Source organism: Narcine bancroftii, chromosome 1 (genome assembly GCF_036971445.1).
Source record: "Narcine bancroftii isolate sNarBan1 chromosome 1, sNarBan1.hap1, whole genome shotgun sequence".
Lineage (NCBI taxonomy): Eukaryota > Metazoa > Chordata > Chondrichthyes > Torpediniformes > Narcinidae > Narcine > Narcine bancroftii.
This window is the reverse complement of record NC_091469.1, coordinates 449,781,351-449,800,550: the sequence shown is the minus strand read 5'-3', so window position 1 is coordinate 449,800,550 and position 19,200 is coordinate 449,781,351. Positions and strand designations below refer to the sequence as shown.

Sequence of the window (19,200 nt, the reverse complement as noted above, 5' to 3'; positions counted from 1 at the left end):
CATACACCCATAAGACAAAGATGTCTTTTGTCCAGCATCTAATCGAACGCTTTCTTGAAAGTCGAGTATTCAACCTCCACCTGTTTCCCTTCATTACCTGCCCTCACTCTATCCTTAAAAACATTAAAATCCGGTGGAATCGCTGTGACAGCACCAGCAATTGGGGACCGGGGTTTGATCTGTGCTGTCTGTAAGGAGTTGGTACGTTGGTACGTTCTCCCCGTGCCTGCATGGATTTTCCCCAGGTGCTCTGGTTTCCTCCCACCAAAATATACTGGGGAGTTTAGGTTAATTTGGTGCAATTGGGCAGCATGGGCCCGTGGGTTGAAAGGGGCTGTTAAATTTAAAATATGTTTTTTAAAAATTGTTGTAAATAACAGAAAATTACACAGTAATTTTCATTAAAAGTATTTCTTTGTACTATGTGGTTCTGCATTCAATCATTCTCATTATAACTCAAAGTTTTCCAGGTTCATTATGCCATTATTTCTGCTATACCAAAATTTAAATTACCTGAAATGGTCTTGTTAGATTGTACGACTGGAATCTTGGCAGAGGTGTCGCAGCCTGTGGGTAACTTCCAGTGCAAAGGGATATATCCATTTTTTCTATAGACTCCATACTCCTGTTTTTTACCGATAAATCAGATTCATATATTGGACTACAATAACTTTGGAATAGAACATTCGGTTTCTTTTTGCTTGAAGGTGGAGGATTGATCAGGAGTGAAGGGGCAAGGTCATTACAGATTTCTGCTGATTTGTTTATATACTTGTTACTGTCACCTGTGTGCTGATGCTTTGAAGCTGCACAATGAGACTGTGTTTTTTGCAGGAGACAAAAATAGGGCAAAATGTATTCTTTAGTTGTTACCTCTCCAAATGAAGAATCTTTTGTGCTGATATCTAATAGTTTCTCATTATGAACTTCTATGAAAGATTCATCACGAGCAGAAGCAGCTGAAAATAAACTTAGACTTCTCTGTAAACTCTTATCATTCTCATCAGTCTGAAAACTGCAATTATGTTCGTCTTTACAATCCTCCTTTTCACATTGTTCATCAAGTTCAGTCAGCAGATTTTTGGCCAAGTGAATGGCAGGTGTAATCTCAGATATTTTCTTTTCAAAATTACTATTATTCACTTCAAAGCACTCATTAGCCACACCAGGACTTTTGCAATTATGTATTCCAGAATCTAATTCCAGTGCATCTATTTCTCTAGTTAAACCTGTGTGAGCAATTGGTTGGAATTCTGATATTTCACATCCTCTTTTATATTCTAAATTAGACTTCTTTCTTCGGGGTTCAACTGAAACTGGGCTATAATCTACTTGATCAAATGTCCTTTTTGATTTGTTTGGCTTCTCACAAATTTCCTCTTGCAATCCATTTCTATAATTGTCCTGGGAAGCAGTCGATGAAATATCCATCACACACCCTGGGAGAAGTAAACTTTCAGATGGAACAGTTCCTTCAGATGCTGTATGGCAAAAACCTTCTCCAAAGTTCATTGAGATTTCCATTAATTTGCTTTCCCATGTAGGTGAGGAGCTTTCACTACAAGGTCGATTGACCAATCCTTTGGTAATTTCAGCTGCAGGGAAAGTATCTTTTTGTTCTATCTTTGCCACACTTTTGTAAAGGCATTTTTTGACAAGGCCCTTCACTGCATTATTAAGAGGAGTCGCCCGAATCTGGAGGTGCTCAGTCACTCCACCAAGTCTCCTTTCTGGACTGCTTTCATTCTCAACTGTAGAGGCAGTCATCTCCAGATTGCCTTTGTGATGTGTATCATTCATCCTAATTAAGCTACCGGTAACAGATTTTCCATGAGTTGTAATGACTCTTGCACCAGGGTCTCCAATTTCTGTTCCCTGCAAAGACAACAAAATTAAAATTGTACAACACAAACTTTAAAATTGCAGACTTTACTCAAATACCAAATTAGCTCCTTCTAATACCCTTAAACATTTTTCTCTTTCTTGTCTTCTTGTTCAATATGCCTACTAGGACAAATCTGGCTAATTTTGTTGCCTTTAATTCAGGCTACTTAGAGGCCAACCTTGCAGACTTTCACTAAAGCTTTTCAGAATTGCATTCAAAATGTCCATTTACTTCATCATTAAGATTAAGACCATTCAATAAATCGCATTTATTACATCGCTTATTTCCCTATGCCACTTAAATATCACCCACCACCTCTCACCTTAACCCCTAAACTTTCTCTCATTTCTCCCTCATGGAAGCTAGTCTTTTCCCAACTCACCTTGTCCACAAACCCACTTTCTGTCCATCTTGACCTACTTTCACAAAAACTGGCACCTAACCGTGAATTTCACATTAGTCAATATTGGTGAGATGCTTCCATCCAAGGTAGTTCTCCTGACCTGATGTCATCACACTTCCTCTCCATCTTCCTGTTGATTAATGGCTTCTTTTCACATACTATTTGCCCAAGATTCAACTGCACGACCATTTTATTTCTCATCTGCATGTTGCTGCTCATGAGATCATCTGAAAATATGTTTTGCAATGATTCTCAGTGTTGTCTTGCCACCAATTCGTGTCCTATTCACTCCAGCAAAATTATGATTTTTAAAAAAAACTTAACAGTTGTACCAGTTTCTAACCCTTCCTCTAGTAGCTTGTTCTCTAATTTCTTCCACATGTGAAAAATGTACCTCTCCAGTGCTTTTTTAACTCTTTCTCCTCTCCCCTCTCACCTTAAATCTATCCATTCTTGTTTCCCTTGGAAAATGTCTATAGATCATAGAACATCACAGTACATGCCCAAGATGTGGTGCCAACCAATAAAAACCTACTTAACAATCTAAACCTTCCCTACCTTACATCCTTATCCCTCGATTTATCTTGTATTCATGCGTCTAAAAGTCTTTTGAATATCCCCATTTTATCAGCCTCCACCATCACCTCTGGCAATGTATTCCAAGCACCCATTATTCTCTGTGTAAAAAAAAAGTTACTCCTGAAGTTCCCCCTTAAACTTTCCTCCCCTCACATTGTGTAGATGTCCTCTGGGAAAAAGGTGCTGGATGTCCACCCTATCTATGCCCCTTGTCATCTTGTAGACCTCTATTAAGTCACCTCTCATCCTTCATCACTCCAAGGAGAAAAGCCCTTGATCTGTTCACCTCATCTCATAAGATACATTCTCCAATCAGGCAACATCCTGGTATATCTCATCAGCACTCTCTCCATAGTTTCCATATCCTTCCAGTAATGAGTTGACCAGAACTGAACACAATATTCCAAGTGTGGTTTAAGCAGAGTTTTATCAAGCTGCAACATTACTTCACTACTCTTGAAATCAATCACTCAACTAATGAAGGCCAGCATACCATAAGCATACTTAACTACCCTAACGGTCTCTTGCTGTTTACCTTTTCTGCGCTCTTCATGATCTTACAAACCTCTACAAGGTCCCCCCTCCCTTAGCTTCCGATGCTCCAAGAAGAGTCCCTGCCTACCCCTCAACTCTTACAATTCAAGCCTACCAGTCTAAGTAACATTTTCATGAATCTTTTCTATATCTTTTCGTTTAAAGACATTTTTCATATAGTTGTGCACAAGAACAAGTGCAGTCTCACCAACTTACTGTACATTTAGAACATGACATTACTATTCCTGTACTCAGTGCACTGACTGAGGAAGGTAAGTGTATTGAACACCTTTGTAAACACCTAGTCTACCTAGACCACTTGTTCTCTGCTACACCACACTCTCCAGATCCTACCATTCATTGTGTAATTTAGCCTTAGTTTCATTTACCAATTTACCAATCCCTCACACTTAACAGAGTTAAATTCCATCTGCCTTCTTATTCCACTTTCCCAATTCATCTACTCTAGACGCTGCTGCAATCTTAGATAGCCTTCTTCAATTTTGGTGTCATCCATGACTGTGCTAACTGCATTGCCATCTACATTAATGACTTGGATGACAAACAACAGTTGACACTGATCCCTGCAGCACACCTCTTGTCACAAGCCTCTAAGCAGAGAGGAGTCCTCCGTGACCATCCTCAGTATCCTGTCATCAAGCCATTTTCTATCAATTCTCAATCCAATTTGCCAGGTGATCCTCTATCCCATGTTGTCTGACTTTCCAGACCAGGTGACTTGTAAAGTATGTAGCAAAACACCTGTTGCCATGCCTTCATTAAAACTCAAACAAATTTGTGAGACATGAACTCCACTTCATTTTGGATGAATAATTTTTCATAGCTTAGAATGATAGAAAATATTGAAAATTATTAACAGAACTAAAAAATGCAAACCTGGAGTTCTTTTTCCCACAGCGGACTATTTAAGCAGGTGGACTCAGTACTAGAAGGAAACAGGTGCGATTGACTGCTGGCACTTGATACTTCAATCTTTGTACTTAACTGGGCAAAATCTGGAGTCAGGCATTTCACTGGCAAGCTAGGACTGCAAGATGAGCTGTCGACACCTGCAGAAGGAAAGTCCTCAATTGATACTGTGTCAAGACCATTAGTGCACAAATGCTATACCTTGGTATATTTGCACATGTCTATCAGACAAAGTTAAAAAACATACAAAACTGGTTACCGCCAAAAATGGAATATGATGGAGAAAAAAAAATTAGCTGCCTAAAACTCATTTCTATTTTTTAAAATGTCAATAGGTATATTTAGTTTCTTCTTTTCCTTTCCAAAAATGCTAACCATACAGATGGATACACCAAAATTGAAAGGTTTTTCTTTTGTCTAAAACTCATTGACATTCAGCCTCTTATAAAATGACAACCCTTAAACTAAAAATGCATTTATTATCTGATTAAGAAATAGAGACCTCAGACTTCTAAAAATAATAATTTTCTGATATCAAATAACAATTATTTTATTGTAAACAGGCACTTTTTTTAAATTACTAAATTAGTCAGACCTTTAGTTGCAACCTTCTTGTTACATCCTTTGGCACTCTGTGGCAGAGGAGAACAAAATGATCCAAGGGAAACATTGGTGTTGCTACATATCATGGGGCTTAATAATGGTGATGCACCTTTGGTCTTTTCTCCCATTGGTGTGTTCTAAATAGAAAGATAGAAACACATTAGCATTTAGAGTCAGAGTCATAAAGCATGGAAACAGGGCTGAACGCCCAGCTCATCTATGCCAAACAAAATCCCCCTTGCTTTTCTTCCACTCGCCTACACTAGGTCCATATCCCTCCAAGCCCCTCTCATACATGTAGTTACCCAAATGGGTCTTAAAGGAATATTGCATCTTCCTCTACCACTTTATCTGACAGTTCATTCCATATGCCCACCAGCCTCCTCACGTCATTTCTAAATCTCGGCCCCCTCATCTTTCAGTTATGCTCTCTCATCTTAGATTCTCCTACTCTCGGAAAAACTGATACTATTCACATTATTTCTGCCCTCATGATTTTATAGACCTCAATAAGATCCCCTCAACCACTTACACCTTAATTCAACACTTACAAAGGGAAAATTAAGTCAAATAATATGCTTTTGAAAGAATAACCAATACCAGTACACATCAAATCCCACATTTACTAAAAAGCTAATTTAATTTATTATCATTTTATAAAAGTACATGCATTTTGAAAATCTACTATTTAATTAAACCAATGAATTTATTGTCACATATTCATGAGCCAATTTTGAGCCAATTTTGAAATTTAACCACAAGAGCATTTCATTTTAATTAAACTATTAATTCAGTAAAATCTGCATGAAAATAGATGCATGTTTAACCCACACTTGTCCCAAAAGAAACACTATTCAAGTAAAAAAAATATGCATATCCATTCTTTGGCTTGGCTTCGCGGACGAAGATTTATGGAGGGGGTAAAAGTCCACGTCAGCTGCAGGCTCGTTTGTGGCTGACAAGTCCGATGCGGGACAGGCAGACACGGTTGCAGCAGCTGCAGGGAAAAAATGGTTGGTTGGGGTTAGGTGTTGGGTTTTTCCTCCTTTGCCTTTTGTCAGTGAGGTGGGCTCTGCGGTCTTCTTCAAAGGAGGTTGCTGCCCGCCAAACTGTGAGGCGCCAAGATGCACGGTTTGAGGTGATATCAGCCCACTGGCGGTGGTCAATGTGGCAGGCACCAAGAGATTTCTTTAGGCAGTCCTTGTACCTTGCACCTCTGTCACGGTGGCCAGTGGAGAGCTCGCCATATAACACGATCTTGGGAAGGCGATGGTCCTCCATTCTGGAGACGTGACCCACCCAGCGCAGCTGGATCTTCAGCAGCGTGGACTCGATGCTGTCGACCTCTGCCATCTCGAGTACTTCGACGTTAGGGATGAAAGCGCTCCAATGGATGTTGAGGATGGAGCGGAGACAACGCTGGTGGAAGCGTTCTAGGAGCTGTAGGTGATGTCGGTAGAGGACCCATGATTCGGAGCCGAACAGGAGTGTGGGTATGACAACGGCTCTGTATACGTTTATCTTTGTGAGGTTTTTCAGTTGGTTGTTTTTCCAGACTCTTTTGTGCAGTCTTCCAAAGGCGCTATTTGCCTTGGCGAGTCTGTTGTCTATCTCATTGTCGATCCTTGCATCTGATGAAATGGTGCAGCCGAGATAGGTAAACTGGTTGACATTAGTTAGTAGGAATTATCACTGGTGCATCAGGTCATAATTAAAACACACTCTGCTGGAGATGCTCAGCCACTGAGGCAGCATTTCTAAAAGAGTAAGTTTGGTGATTCAGGTACATCATCTTTCATCAAAATGATCTATTATTAAATAGTCAACTGAAATATTCATGGCTTCTCTCCTCCATTGCTTCTGCCTTACCTACTGATTTATTTTTGATTTTTAGCATCTAAAGTGGTTTGCTTGTGGGTTAGGGCTATAGTCATGCCCAAAGCATGGCAAATGCAGATGGTTTGTTATTTCAGTTAAAAATCTTATGCTTTGTTCATCCAGGAGTAAAATAAGGACATTTGTAAAATTATACATTTAATTCATCAAATCAAAGATCCTGTTGTAGCTCCGCAGGCTGCCTCTTGTTAAAAAATTCACAATATGTGTATCCCTAAAGCACATCATTGACCTTGCAAAGTCAGTCGCAGAAGTGTTGAAATTAGGAGAATGAGAATACAGACTTCTCAAGCTTTATAAAATCATCCTTTAAAAGTCTGGCACATTAACTTATCAACTCAGAGTTCCTCCAAGCAGTTTGTTTATCGCTCGATTTCAAGTTCAAATTTATTATCATCTGACTGTACATATACAACCAGACAAAACTGTTTCTCCAGAACATGGTGCACACACATACATATATAATACACAATACATAATAATCACAAATGCAAACATATAAAATAAATATGTATAAATATTTCAGAATATTTTAGAAGACAAGATATCATTCATCAACCTCACCCCGCAGGAAGAAGCTGTTCACCAGCTTGGCAATCCTGATTTTGTTGCTCCTGTACCTCCTTCCTAAGGATAATAGGTCAAAAATCCTGCATGATGGATAATAGAGATCCTCAATAATTCTTTGAGCCTTATTTAAGCAACGCTACCAGTGAAGGCCATCAGTCGAGGAAAGTGAGACCCTGGTAATCTGCTTGGCCATTCTGATGATTTTCTGTATCGACTTCCAATTTGATGCTTTGCAGCTTTAGCTATCCTGCCACACACTCTAAATTGCCTTTTTTTTTAATATAAAAGTCTTCATCCACAATGCAGACATTACAAGGTTGTAAATACATCTCTCAACATTAATCATATATACACACTACATTGTGTTTGATCCCCTCCCCACTAAAAGACAACAAAAAAAGTAGGAAATAAAAGGTTAGAATAGATGAGCAAAAAAGGAATAAAGCAAGGATTATCCTGGAAGTATTCCTTTTTTTAAATTATTTTATTTTTAGAGTTTTCATCTACAATGCAAACAACATTGAAAATAATTACATGAATTGTTAATCATTTATACATTGCATAGTCTTTTTAACCCCCCCCCACCCTCCTAATACACAATTCTTCACAACACATCATATAGATATATCCCTCAAGTATCCAACAAAAATACATCAATTATTAATCATTTATACATTGCATTATATTTAATTCTCCCCCATCCCAATTAAAAAAAATAAAAATCAAGAATGACCTTCTGGACGCCTGTGGTTTGACCAGACTGAGGCACAGTTCCAGATCAGGCAGATCACAGCAGAATCCACCCGGTACTACCACATAGTGAGTGCCCTGAACCAGGACACAGCAGGGCCCCCATCGGAAGGCTTGTACACTGCTTTCAATTACTTTCTGATCAAGACCTTCGGACTCTCACGGTGTGAGAGAGGGGCACATCTGCTCCACCTGGACAGGTTAGGGGACAGGCTCCCATCAGCCCTTATGAATGAGATGCATGGCCCTCCCGGGCAAACACAAGTCCTGCATCATGTTTGACCAGGTATTCCTGGAGCAACTGCCCGAGGTCATCAAACTGCTCCTGGCTGACATGGATTTCAGCGACCCCATGATAGTTGCAGCATGAGCGGACATTCTGTGGAACCAGAAGAGAGTGATCGGCATTCGTGGGACTCATCACTAAACCCGCAGCTAGACCAGTGCAGAGCCATCGAGAGAACAGCAGCACCCCAGAGGAAGTGATCTAGATGACCAGTGGTGTTTCTACCACCAGAGATGGGGCACCGGAGCCCACCAATGCAGTCTACCATTCACGTTTCAGGGAAACGCCAGAGGCAAGCAATCGCTAATGGCTACGACAGCTGGCCACCAAGGCAGCCTCCTGTACATTTGGGACTGACAGTCTAGACGACGCTTCCTTGTGGACACAGCAGAGGTCAGCTCCTACCCCCATCAGGACAAGATACCAGGAACAGGCAGTCTGGCCCCATGCTGAGAGCTGCCAAATTCAGCATGATTCAGACCTATGATGCCCACAAGGTTCAACTGCAGTTGGAAGGCAGCCTCATTTAGCGAGTGTTCTCACTGGCTGCAGAGAAAAACAGCTGCTCCTCGGGGCAGACTTACTGCGCACCCACAGCCTGCTAATGGACCTCAAAGGAAGGAGACTGGTCCATGCCAAAACTTTTCAAACCTTCCCCCTCAAAGATGCCAGGCTCCCAGCACTCCACCTGGACTCCATACAGAGATTGGACAACAAGCACACCCAGGACCTGGCTGAGCACCCTGCAGTGCTCACCCACACTCCCAATTCACCATGGTGATGCCCTGACATGGAGTACAGCACCACATCCTGACCCAGGATGCTCCACGCAAGGGCAAGATGCCTTCCTCTGGAGAAGCTCCAGTTGGTGAACGAGGAATTCAGGAAGCTGGAGGAGCTTGGATTCATATGGCGGTCAGACAGTCCATGGGCTTCTCCCGTGCACATGGTACCCAAAGCAACTGGGGGCTGGAGACTATGCAGCAACTAACGACAGCTCAACGAGGCTACAACACCAGATTGATACTCTGTGCCGCACATCCAGGACTTAGAGGCTAATCTGCATGGGGCAAGGATTTTCTCCAAGGTGGACCATGTGCGGGGATATCATCTGATCCCGGTACACCCCAATGATATCCTCAAGACCTCCATCATCACTCTATTTGGCCTCTTCGAATTCCTCCGTATGCCATTCTGGATAAAAAATGCCACACAGACCCATAAGTGGCATAACTTCACTCTTGTCCAAATTGACTTTATAACTCAATACAACTCCAAAATCTTCAGATTTAGACTGCAATTTTTGTAATGAGTTAACTGGTTCTGTCAGATATAGCAGAATATAATTAGCAAATAAATTGATTTCATGTTCTTCCTGATTAATCCTGCAACCCTTTGTGTCTGGATCTCGACTGATGGATTCCACTAATGGTTCAAAAGCCAAGAAGAAAAGAGCTGGAGATATTGGACAACCTTGTCTACTTGATGTGGACATTGGGAATGCTGATGAAATTTGACAATTATTTATTACTTTAGCTTTAGGTTCAGAATATAGAGCTCTAACCCAATAAATAAATGTTTGTCCTAGTCCAAATTTTTCCAACACTTTAAATAAAAAGTCCCACTCCAGTTTGTCAAAGGCTTTCTCCACATCTAGAGCCACGGCAATATTCAAGTCATCTCTTGTTTGCGCCAGATGAGCAATCTGCACACATTGTCTGCCGATTGCCCCCCCTGCACAAAGCCAGTTTGAACAAGGTTTATTAATTTAGGCAAATAAATTGTCAATCTATTTGCCAATAACTGCTGTCGAAAAGGACTCCAAGAGAATGTTACCATTGCCTGATCTAATACCTCCATAAACATGGGTATTAATAAATCTTTAAATTCTTTATAAAATACCAGTGGAAATTCATCCTCACCCAGAGATTTATTAATATGCAAGAAGACCAACGCTTCCCCTATCTCAATTTAAGTAAAGGGAGTGTTTAACCCCTCCTTTTCTTCTAAATTCAAATTTGGGAGATCCAATTGTGACAGGAAACTCTCAATTTTATTCAAATCCCCCATTTATTGAGATTTATATAAATTAACATAAAATTGCTTGAAAGATTCATTTATAACCTCCAGTTTGTAATAGATCCTTTCTAAATCTAGCATAATTGCATTTATTGTTCTGAAGGCTTGTTTGGTTTTCAATTGCCAGGACAGGACCTTATGGGTTCTTTTCCCTAGTCCAGAGTATTTCTGTTTCAATCTTACCATTTTTTTTCATTTTATATGTATATATTCTCTTATACTTGAGCTTTTTATCCTCAGAGCCCACTCGTTGAAGGTCCTTTTCTAAAACTATTCTCTCTGCTTTTTTGCCCAAGTCTCAGACTTCACTCCATGCCAGGTCACTACTGTGGATGTCACTGGTGGTGTGCACTACACTGAGTTGAGCAGTAGCACTGCAATAGATCAGTACTTGCAGAGAACCTCACTGCTGTTGGTACAGGGAATTGGGAGTGTGTTTGAAAGTCCCTGTCTGTGAAGTGTGTACATGTGTGAGTGTGGTGGGGCAAGCAGCCTCCGGTGTCAAAATCTCTTGTGCCCAATGAGCTTGCTTGCATCTTTATAGTTTTTGTCTCGTACCATGTAGAAGACAGGCAGCCACTAGTATTAGAGTCCAACCTGGGTCAGATGTAAATATCTATATAGTTATTTAGTAGTAAAGTAATTAAGTTCCATTTGACATCTTCCCAGTTGTCTGCATGCATTAAATAAAATTACCTTAGACTGTAACACTTGTGTCCAGATTCATCTCTCTGTGAACCCATCAACCTGATACTTTCCAAACTCAACAATTGGCGCTGCGAGCAGGGTGTAGAGAGATTTGGCTCAACAAACATGGAGAATTAACCACATGGGAGATTGTGCTGAGTGTGTGTGCTGTTGTGTGCATGCGTTATTGTGTGCATGCTCACCAATGAGGGCAGAAGGAGGCAATCTCCCAATAAGGAAACTCTGGGGTTGAAATACAAAATCCACAGTGGAACGACTTCCAGGGATTTAGCTGTTTAGCAGCGAGGCTGGCAAGGCATGCCATGGGTCAACGGGCTGGACACCCATGGAGAGAAGATAGGGCACCACATGGTCCACCTCCTGAAGGAATTGAGGTTTTCCAAAGCTGGGGGAGTCATGGGGGAGCCCTATAGTTATTGATATCCGTACTCAGGTGTCAGTGGGGTATCATGTCAGATTTGAGTGCTGGTAATCAAGGTGCCCAGAAAGATTAACTGAATCACTAAAGCTCCGTCGCAGGTGCCTACAGGAAGCATTGGGCGCTGTCAGGGCATGTATCAGCAGCCTGGAGGCCAGGTACACTAAAGCTGCCTGCCAGCTAGTCAAAACGCGGCAGTCTCAGATTGCCTGTCAATCTTGCTGGAAGGTTGATCCTGTAAAAATCAGAACAATCATGTACAGGGAAAAGAGTGATGCATGGTTGGGAGATGGTGATGTGTGGCTAGACAAAGGTAACTGAGGAGGTTGACCGAATATGCAACCCCACCCCACCCCCCCACCCCACCTGCTGCTTCCCGGAGACCTTGCAAACTCAGCCGGTAACGACACTGTCCCAAATCTGGCAAGAGGACCCTGTTGTCACCCTTCCACAATGGGGAAATTGCAGATGGGAGAGGGGTTGGTACGAGATTGTAGAGACCCAAGAATACTCCGCCAAGGAGTTGACTAGGCTAGCGGACAGATACCACCAGCGGGACAAGAGGAATGCACTCTTACCATTTAGTGAGCATTTAGTTACATGGCTACTCCAAGTATGGGACATGGCCCCCTCCCCATTCTTGCCTCTCCCACCTAGAAGCCAGCACGTTGGGCAATTGATCAGAGCAGCAGATGGTCAACAACTCCCTGCGGGTACTTCGCGAAGGGATTGATAAGGGGAGCACTTTGTGGGATCAGGTGGTGACTGCAATGCGGGCAGGGTCCCCACACTCAGAGAATGGAATCTAAAGTGCTGACTGTAGAACACACCAGTCAGTGAGGGCACAAGGGTCATTAAGGAATGGGGCCTTATTACTAGCCTCTAGGGTGTGGCTCACAGGCACAATTCCCTGAAGATGCCAAGGTAACTTCTGCTTTGGCAGGGTACTGCCAGGGCGTGTATCAGCAGCCTGGAGGCCAGGTACACTAAAGCTGCCTGCCAGCTAGTCAAAGCGCGGCAGTCTCAGACTCCCTGTCAATCTTGCTGGTTACCACCATCCACCCCGACCTTAGAGGGGTGGCCTTGCCTTTGACGGGACCAGTGGCTGGCAAAACCATCCAGAAATCCACTGCCCTTCTGGAGGGGCTAAAATATTTAGAATGAGCTGCTCCTGCCCAGGGGATACCCACAAGTTCACCATGTGGAAACAAGACACAGTGATAACAAGAATGATAAGAGTGCATTCCTCTTGTCCCGCAGGGACCTGTGCTATGCCCTAACACGTATCGGTGTAAACCATGCCCTCTTACATGGCATCTCTACCTCTGCCACATTTGCAATGTGATAGGAGTACTGTGGGAAAAAGCCTCTCATACTCCCACCCCACACCCCACTACAAAGCCTTCTGTTCCTCCCTCAACCAAGGTGGTCCCTGATGCCCTCAGGGCAGAGATTATCACCCTGGTGCAACAGAAAATTGCCAAGAACACACAATCATACCAGCCAACAACCCCCCCCCCCCCCCCAACCAACCCCACCCCTGCATAGAAGAATTCCATTCCTGCCCCATAGGATGGAGGTCAAGGACCCCGGCAGATCCATTCAGTGGTCATGTCCAGCCCAGGTGAACCGAGGCCATTTATTCCAGTGACTGTCCACTGGGAAAAGGGAAACACCCAGCGCTGGACGACTCTGGCGCAGAACACACAATTATCCCCAGCAATCCCAAGGGGTGGAAGGGGGCTAAAGTTAGTATAAAGGGGCTAGGGGGCTCCATCCTCTCTGCCAGAGACGTCATTCTCCACCTCTCCATTGGTAGCGAGCCACCCTGTCCAATCCCTGTCCTGGTAGCAGCCTCCCCTGAGTACATTCTTGGCATGAATGTGCTCAAGGGGCATACCAACAAATGAAAAATCACATGTGGGTTGCCTGGGCAACCATTGTCGTCAGAACAGTCAAATGGACTCCCCTTTCATTTCCCCCTCCCCCATCCCACCGGCCCAGGTAGTCTACACCCACCAGTATTAGGTGCTGGAAGGCAATGAGGAGATCACAGTGGCGATTGATGCCCTCCTCAAGGAGAGAGTAATCAGACCCACATTCTCCCCCTATAATAGCCCAATCTGACTCAGCACGTGGTGCATTACAATAGATTATTGCAAATTAAATATGTCCACCACTTCACTGTGGCCAATCCCGACATGGTCACGTTGGTCGATGATATCGCAGGCAGGGACACAAACTCTGGTATGCCATGATGGACCTCGCCAATACGGACTTCTCCATCCCCTTAAGCACAAACTCGCAGAATCAGTTTACCTTCACATGCAGGTGGCACAACATACTGCAAGTAAGCCAATCAGGGCAAAACCATTTGGGGAGCTCTCCTCCATTTATTGAACACTATAGGAGGTACATTCTGACCAGGGCTCATACTTTACAGAGTCTAAGGTACAAAACAGGATGACAGAGGCTGGTATCTCTTGGGCACTCTCAAAGCTTTTGCAAACGCTCTCGTGGTTGATGCACATCCCCTACCACCCACAAGCATCAGGTCTAATTCAAAGAATGAATGGCCTCCTCAAGCAAAAGCTGTGCACACTGACACCTGACAACATGCCCCACTATACTGGGTGGAAGGAAAAGGAGGGTAGTCTCCGCTTTTTTTGACATTTGGCCACATCAGTACAGCAAAATGCAGATGAGGTTGACCTTCAGGATTCTGAGGAGACCATCTATATCTGAGGATATAGATGCAGCAGCCACAAGTTCCGCCCAAAAATGGGGAGATTGTTGCTTGGGGACCAGGAAGCACTCAGTGGATTGCATCCCCAGGAGAAATGTCTTTATAGTGTTTCCGTACTAACAAACTCTCCTAAAGTGAAGAAAAAATTTCCACGACAAACCCTGCAAACCAAAGACAACTCATCTTTATGGAAAACTGCCATGCAGGTCAAATTCCACTTCAACACAACATAATGCTGTGATCCTCTCACTGATTTTCTTGGTCTTTCAGCTATTAGGACTAAATCATTTTAGCAATGGGAACTGTTGCTATGAACCGTATTGAAAACTTTCAGCAGATGCCAAGAACTGTTGCCATGAACACCCTCTGTTACAGAAAATTCAAGCTTAACAAATTTCACAACTCTTGTCATGCACCTTTATGGAGATTTATAATTGAAGCCTGAGCTATGGTATTTACTTTTCATTAAAGTCTTTCAGTTCAGTCAACTAGTATCAATTTTTCTTCATTTAAAAAAAAACTACAATGTTGCAGATCATCTGTGTGCGTCTGTTTAAAAGGGAATGTGAGCAGGAACGGAACCCTGATGTCAGATGACAGCCCAGAAAAACAGGGCGCTCCTACCCTGGGTGGACGCCTGTCCCCTGCCTCCCTACAGAATAGCATGGTCCCGGGGAGCACCCAAATGTGGTCGATGTACGTGCACAAGCCAAGAGAGGGTTTTGGTAACTTATGGATGACCTAGCACTGCCCGCTTGCAGACGTTGGTGGTAAAGGTGCACACATATGCCACCTAAGCCAGAGAAACCAGGCATGCGAGTCAGCGAACAGTGTGACAGATTATAGACATTTTTTTAGGAGATAAATTGGAGCAGGTTTTTTTTTAAATGTAGATCACATACAAACATTTTTAAACAGATCTTATTTAAAATACTGAAGCTCTGCTCATGCTAGACATGTCACCCCCAGTGCCTTTGCAAAAGCTTTGAGAGTGCCCAAGAGACTTCACTAATGGATTGATGTTTACAAAAAGGCAACAGATGAAAGAACTTGTCAGAACCGCAGACTGCAGCAGAACTTGCTGTTCTAAGAGGGTCATGTGGTTTTGCAAGTAGAGAGAGTCAAACAGGCTTTCTCTCACAGAGAGAGAGAGAGAGAGAGAGAGAGAGAGAGAGAGAGAGAGAGAGAGAGAGAGAGAGATGAGAGAGTTCTGCAGTTATACAGTCAGCAGCAGCTGGGACTGGAACAGGACAAGTTGGCAAGCTTGTGGAAAAATCCCATTTGGAAGACAGGTTATGAGTGCTTAGTTCAGCCTAGTCAAAGCCCTTGTGGTTCATGCAAGAGGAGAGGACTGGCTGTCTAATGTTTCACTTGAAATAAGGGAAACAAAAAGGAACTCTGTGGTGACCTGAAAGAAAGAGGTTATCATCTGGAGAACCCTAATGGGGTATGTTTCTTCAGCAAGACACTGAAGTGGCCATTCAGAAGGAATCAGTTATGAGAGTCCAGCGAACAACAAATCTCTCTCTGAAAACCGACAAGAACCTTCCTGAGCAGTAACCATTTACATTTCAAGCACCAAAGCCTGGTAAAGTTTATACATGTTAAATTCTGTGCACACTATAAGAATTGCCTGCAACCAGTGAACTTGGAGGAATGAGAAATGAGATTGGACTGGGAACCAAAGAACTTTTCTGAACTTACACACACATTATATACACATCTGCTTAGAATTAGAAGGGGGTTAAGTTAGATTAGTTAATAGTGATAAGTGAAAGTGTAATCCTGTTTTCATGTTTAAAGAAAATTGAAAGCAACTTTTGTTTAAGTAACCATTTGTCTTGGTGAATATCTATTGCTCTGGGCTCATAACAACAGGCAATGTTCTTTCTCTTCCCTCCCCACTCACACTGGGGAGCAGTTTACACAGCACCCTGCCCTATCAGGAACATAACGACCTTGATTGGTGGGGGGTGGGGTGGACAGGGAAAGTTTTTTGGGGGGGGAAGTTGGTGAGGTATTATTATTCAGTTTGATAACGTGCCTAGTCCATCATAAGGAAGACATGTATATAATCGATCCTCTTGATTTGCATTGTTTTCGACACATTTTTAAGGTTATAACATTTTACTTAGATTTTGCAAATTAGAAACCCTTTATTGTAGTTTGTAGTGATTAGCGAGTGATGCAACTTCGAAGGGGTGGAATGTTATACATGGATGATGGAGGAACACGTGGTCTCCCTGTCTAGAACATGGTGGAGGATCACATGACTTCCCTGTAAGAAACCTATATGGATTTTGCATCACCTGCCAATTAAGGTTGGACTCCGGCCACCTATTAGTGCACACCTTACCATTGGCTCATTCAAATGACTCAGTGTCATCATTGGTCAGATGCCCAGCTCACAACTGTATAAACATCGATGCACGCCATGTTTCTTTTTCTCTACCTCTTTGTCCAAGTCTCCTACATCGCTCCACACCAGGTAGCTACTGTGGACATCACTGATGCGTCGCAGGTAAGATGTACACTACATGGAGTTGAGCCCTGGCGCTGCAATAGATCAGTGCTTGCAGAGAGCTTCACCTCGTTGGTACAGGGAATCAGGAATGTTTATTGGAAAGTCCCTGTCTGAAGTGTGTACACGTGCAGGAGAGTGTGGTAGGTCAAGCAGCCACCAGTGTTGGAGTCTCTTGAGCCCGATGTGCCCGCTTGCACCTTTATAGTTTGTAAAAGACAAACTATATAAAAGACAAACACCCACTGGTATCAGAGTCCAGTCCGGGTCCGATGTGAATGTCTATTTAGTTATTTAGTTTAATTTGTCGTCTTTCCGTGTTTATCTCCTGTGTGTTCAATAAAGTTACCTTTGATTGTAACTCGTGTCCAGACTCATTGCTCTGTGAACCCACCAAACCGGATATTTTTCCCAATCACAGCATATCTCCAATGATAAAGCTAGCAGAATCAAAGAACATAGTTGCTAGACTAAATCTTGAGCATTTTAACTAAATGATCGCCACACTCAAGACAAAATTCCATCTTAATACTGAAGATGCCTTCTATCACGTTTTATGATACTATAATCATGTTAGATTAGATAACATATTTGGCAGCTCAAATCATCAGATCATCAGTTGAATTATAATTCACCACAATCTGTACCCTGTTAATGGAGGGGATAATAAACTCCTCCAAAAACATACCCAACTTCAAAAGTGTCAAGAATGAAAGTTCAAAAAATGTTTTAATGTTCTAATGCAGCAATTCGAGATGAAATCTGAACACAAAGACAGCACTAGTAATATTAACTTTTACTTTAGGAAATCTGCACCTTCATTTTAGCACAGAAATCAGTCTGTTAGAAAGAATCAGAAAATAAGCAAGTTGGAAAATAAGTATGTAGACCATCTCAAATCATCCAGAACATCACAATTAAAATATTTTAAATAATAACAATTAATACTTACAAAGCCCAGAGAACTAATGAGAGACAAGATTTGGCCCGGAGTGCGGTAATAATCCAATTTCGAATTAATCATAGAAGGTGTGTTTAGAATATCCATCATGTTTATTTCTTGAAACATAAACACAGTGTTAGAAAATAGTAACCAACCAATTTGGAATTAATTGAAACATTTTTTTTTTAAATCCACCATTTCATTTTTCACTCTTTGCACAAGAAAATAGATTTTCAATTATATTACACAAATATTTTTAAAAAAAATTATATTATGCATAATTCAGAGCAATCAACTTTATTATTACCTCGGTTCAGAGTAACTCGGGACAGACCAAAGTCAGTTAATTTGACGTGACCCTGGTTAGAAATTAACATGTTGTCTGGTTTCAGATCTCTAAAAGAAACCAGAAGATCAGATTAGATTACATTTGAAGTACATACACAAATGTACACACACACAAAACAACAGAGGTCTGATTACATAGCTTAAGACTATTCATAGAAGGCCTGTGTGACTACAATCTCAAGGAGCAAACAGCTATTATTTTTTGAAGCTAGAAAATCATAGATCAGGAAAAACAGCTTTTGAATGTGGCATGGACTAAATCCAAACCACATTGTTTCTTTCATCTTATGGGAGAGCAAAAAAAAATCACAAAGCTTACAAAAACATACCATTTCTTACCACCTATGCATGAAATTAGATTAATCCTTTGGTCTCCAGCCATTTTTAACCTTTCATAATGAACACTTTGGATTGGGTCCATAGGTAAACTGCAGTATGAAAGGTTGGGTATAAAACCAGGCCCAGAAAAAGGGGACATGGAGTATATGCGCTTGTTGGTAGTCTCTGAAAACAGGAACACAGAGCCCAAAGGGTTAAAGAGTAAAGCAGTATCTTATACAAAACTATACTCCAGGTCATCCATCAGGAAAACATTAAAACCTTGTTGAAAACTTTGACCTGAAATGCAAAATATTTTCCTGACTAAACATTTGTGTTTCCTGCATTTTAAAAATTATATTATTAAAAATTACAACAGGATCTTGGTCATCTAAGTCTAGGGGCCAAGGAGTGATAGAAAGAGCTTAACTGCAGTGTTGCAATTTGGCAAGTCAAACTAGAACAGGTAGAACCCTGAGGAATGATGTAGACAGCGAGATCGAGGAGTACAAGTTCATAGTTCACTGAAAGCAGCTACTCGGGTAGATCTGGTTGTGTTGGATCATTGTTTCTAGCCTAATTGTGGAGGGACCATGGGAGAATAAAATGAAATTAGGTGTGGAATTTGTGTGTGGATGCTTAATCGTTGATGTGGACTTGTTAGGCACAAGGACCTGTTCCAA

The 19,200-nt window shown here is 42.0% G+C and overlaps 1 protein-coding gene across 6 annotated transcripts in view; it reads right to left on the bottom strand.

Moving 5' to 3' along the window:
• Positions 1–19,200, bottom strand: part of mastl (microtubule associated serine/threonine kinase-like) — a 98,305-nt gene that overhangs the window by 38,571 nt on the left and 40,534 nt on the right. For all 6 annotated transcript variants that reach the window (XM_069914544.1, XM_069914546.1, XM_069914547.1 and 3 more), the window contains 5 exons: positions 18,159–18,247; positions 17,861–17,967; positions 4,927–5,071; positions 4,299–4,471; positions 514–1,875 (listed from right to left, as the gene is read on the bottom strand). In XM_069914544.1, the coding sequence (XP_069770645.1) occupies positions 514–1,875; positions 4,299–4,471; positions 4,927–5,071; positions 17,861–17,967; positions 18,159–18,247 (1,876 nt within the window). The remainder of the gene's footprint in view (positions 1–513; positions 1,876–4,298; positions 4,472–4,926; positions 5,072–17,860; positions 17,968–18,158; positions 18,248–19,200) is intronic.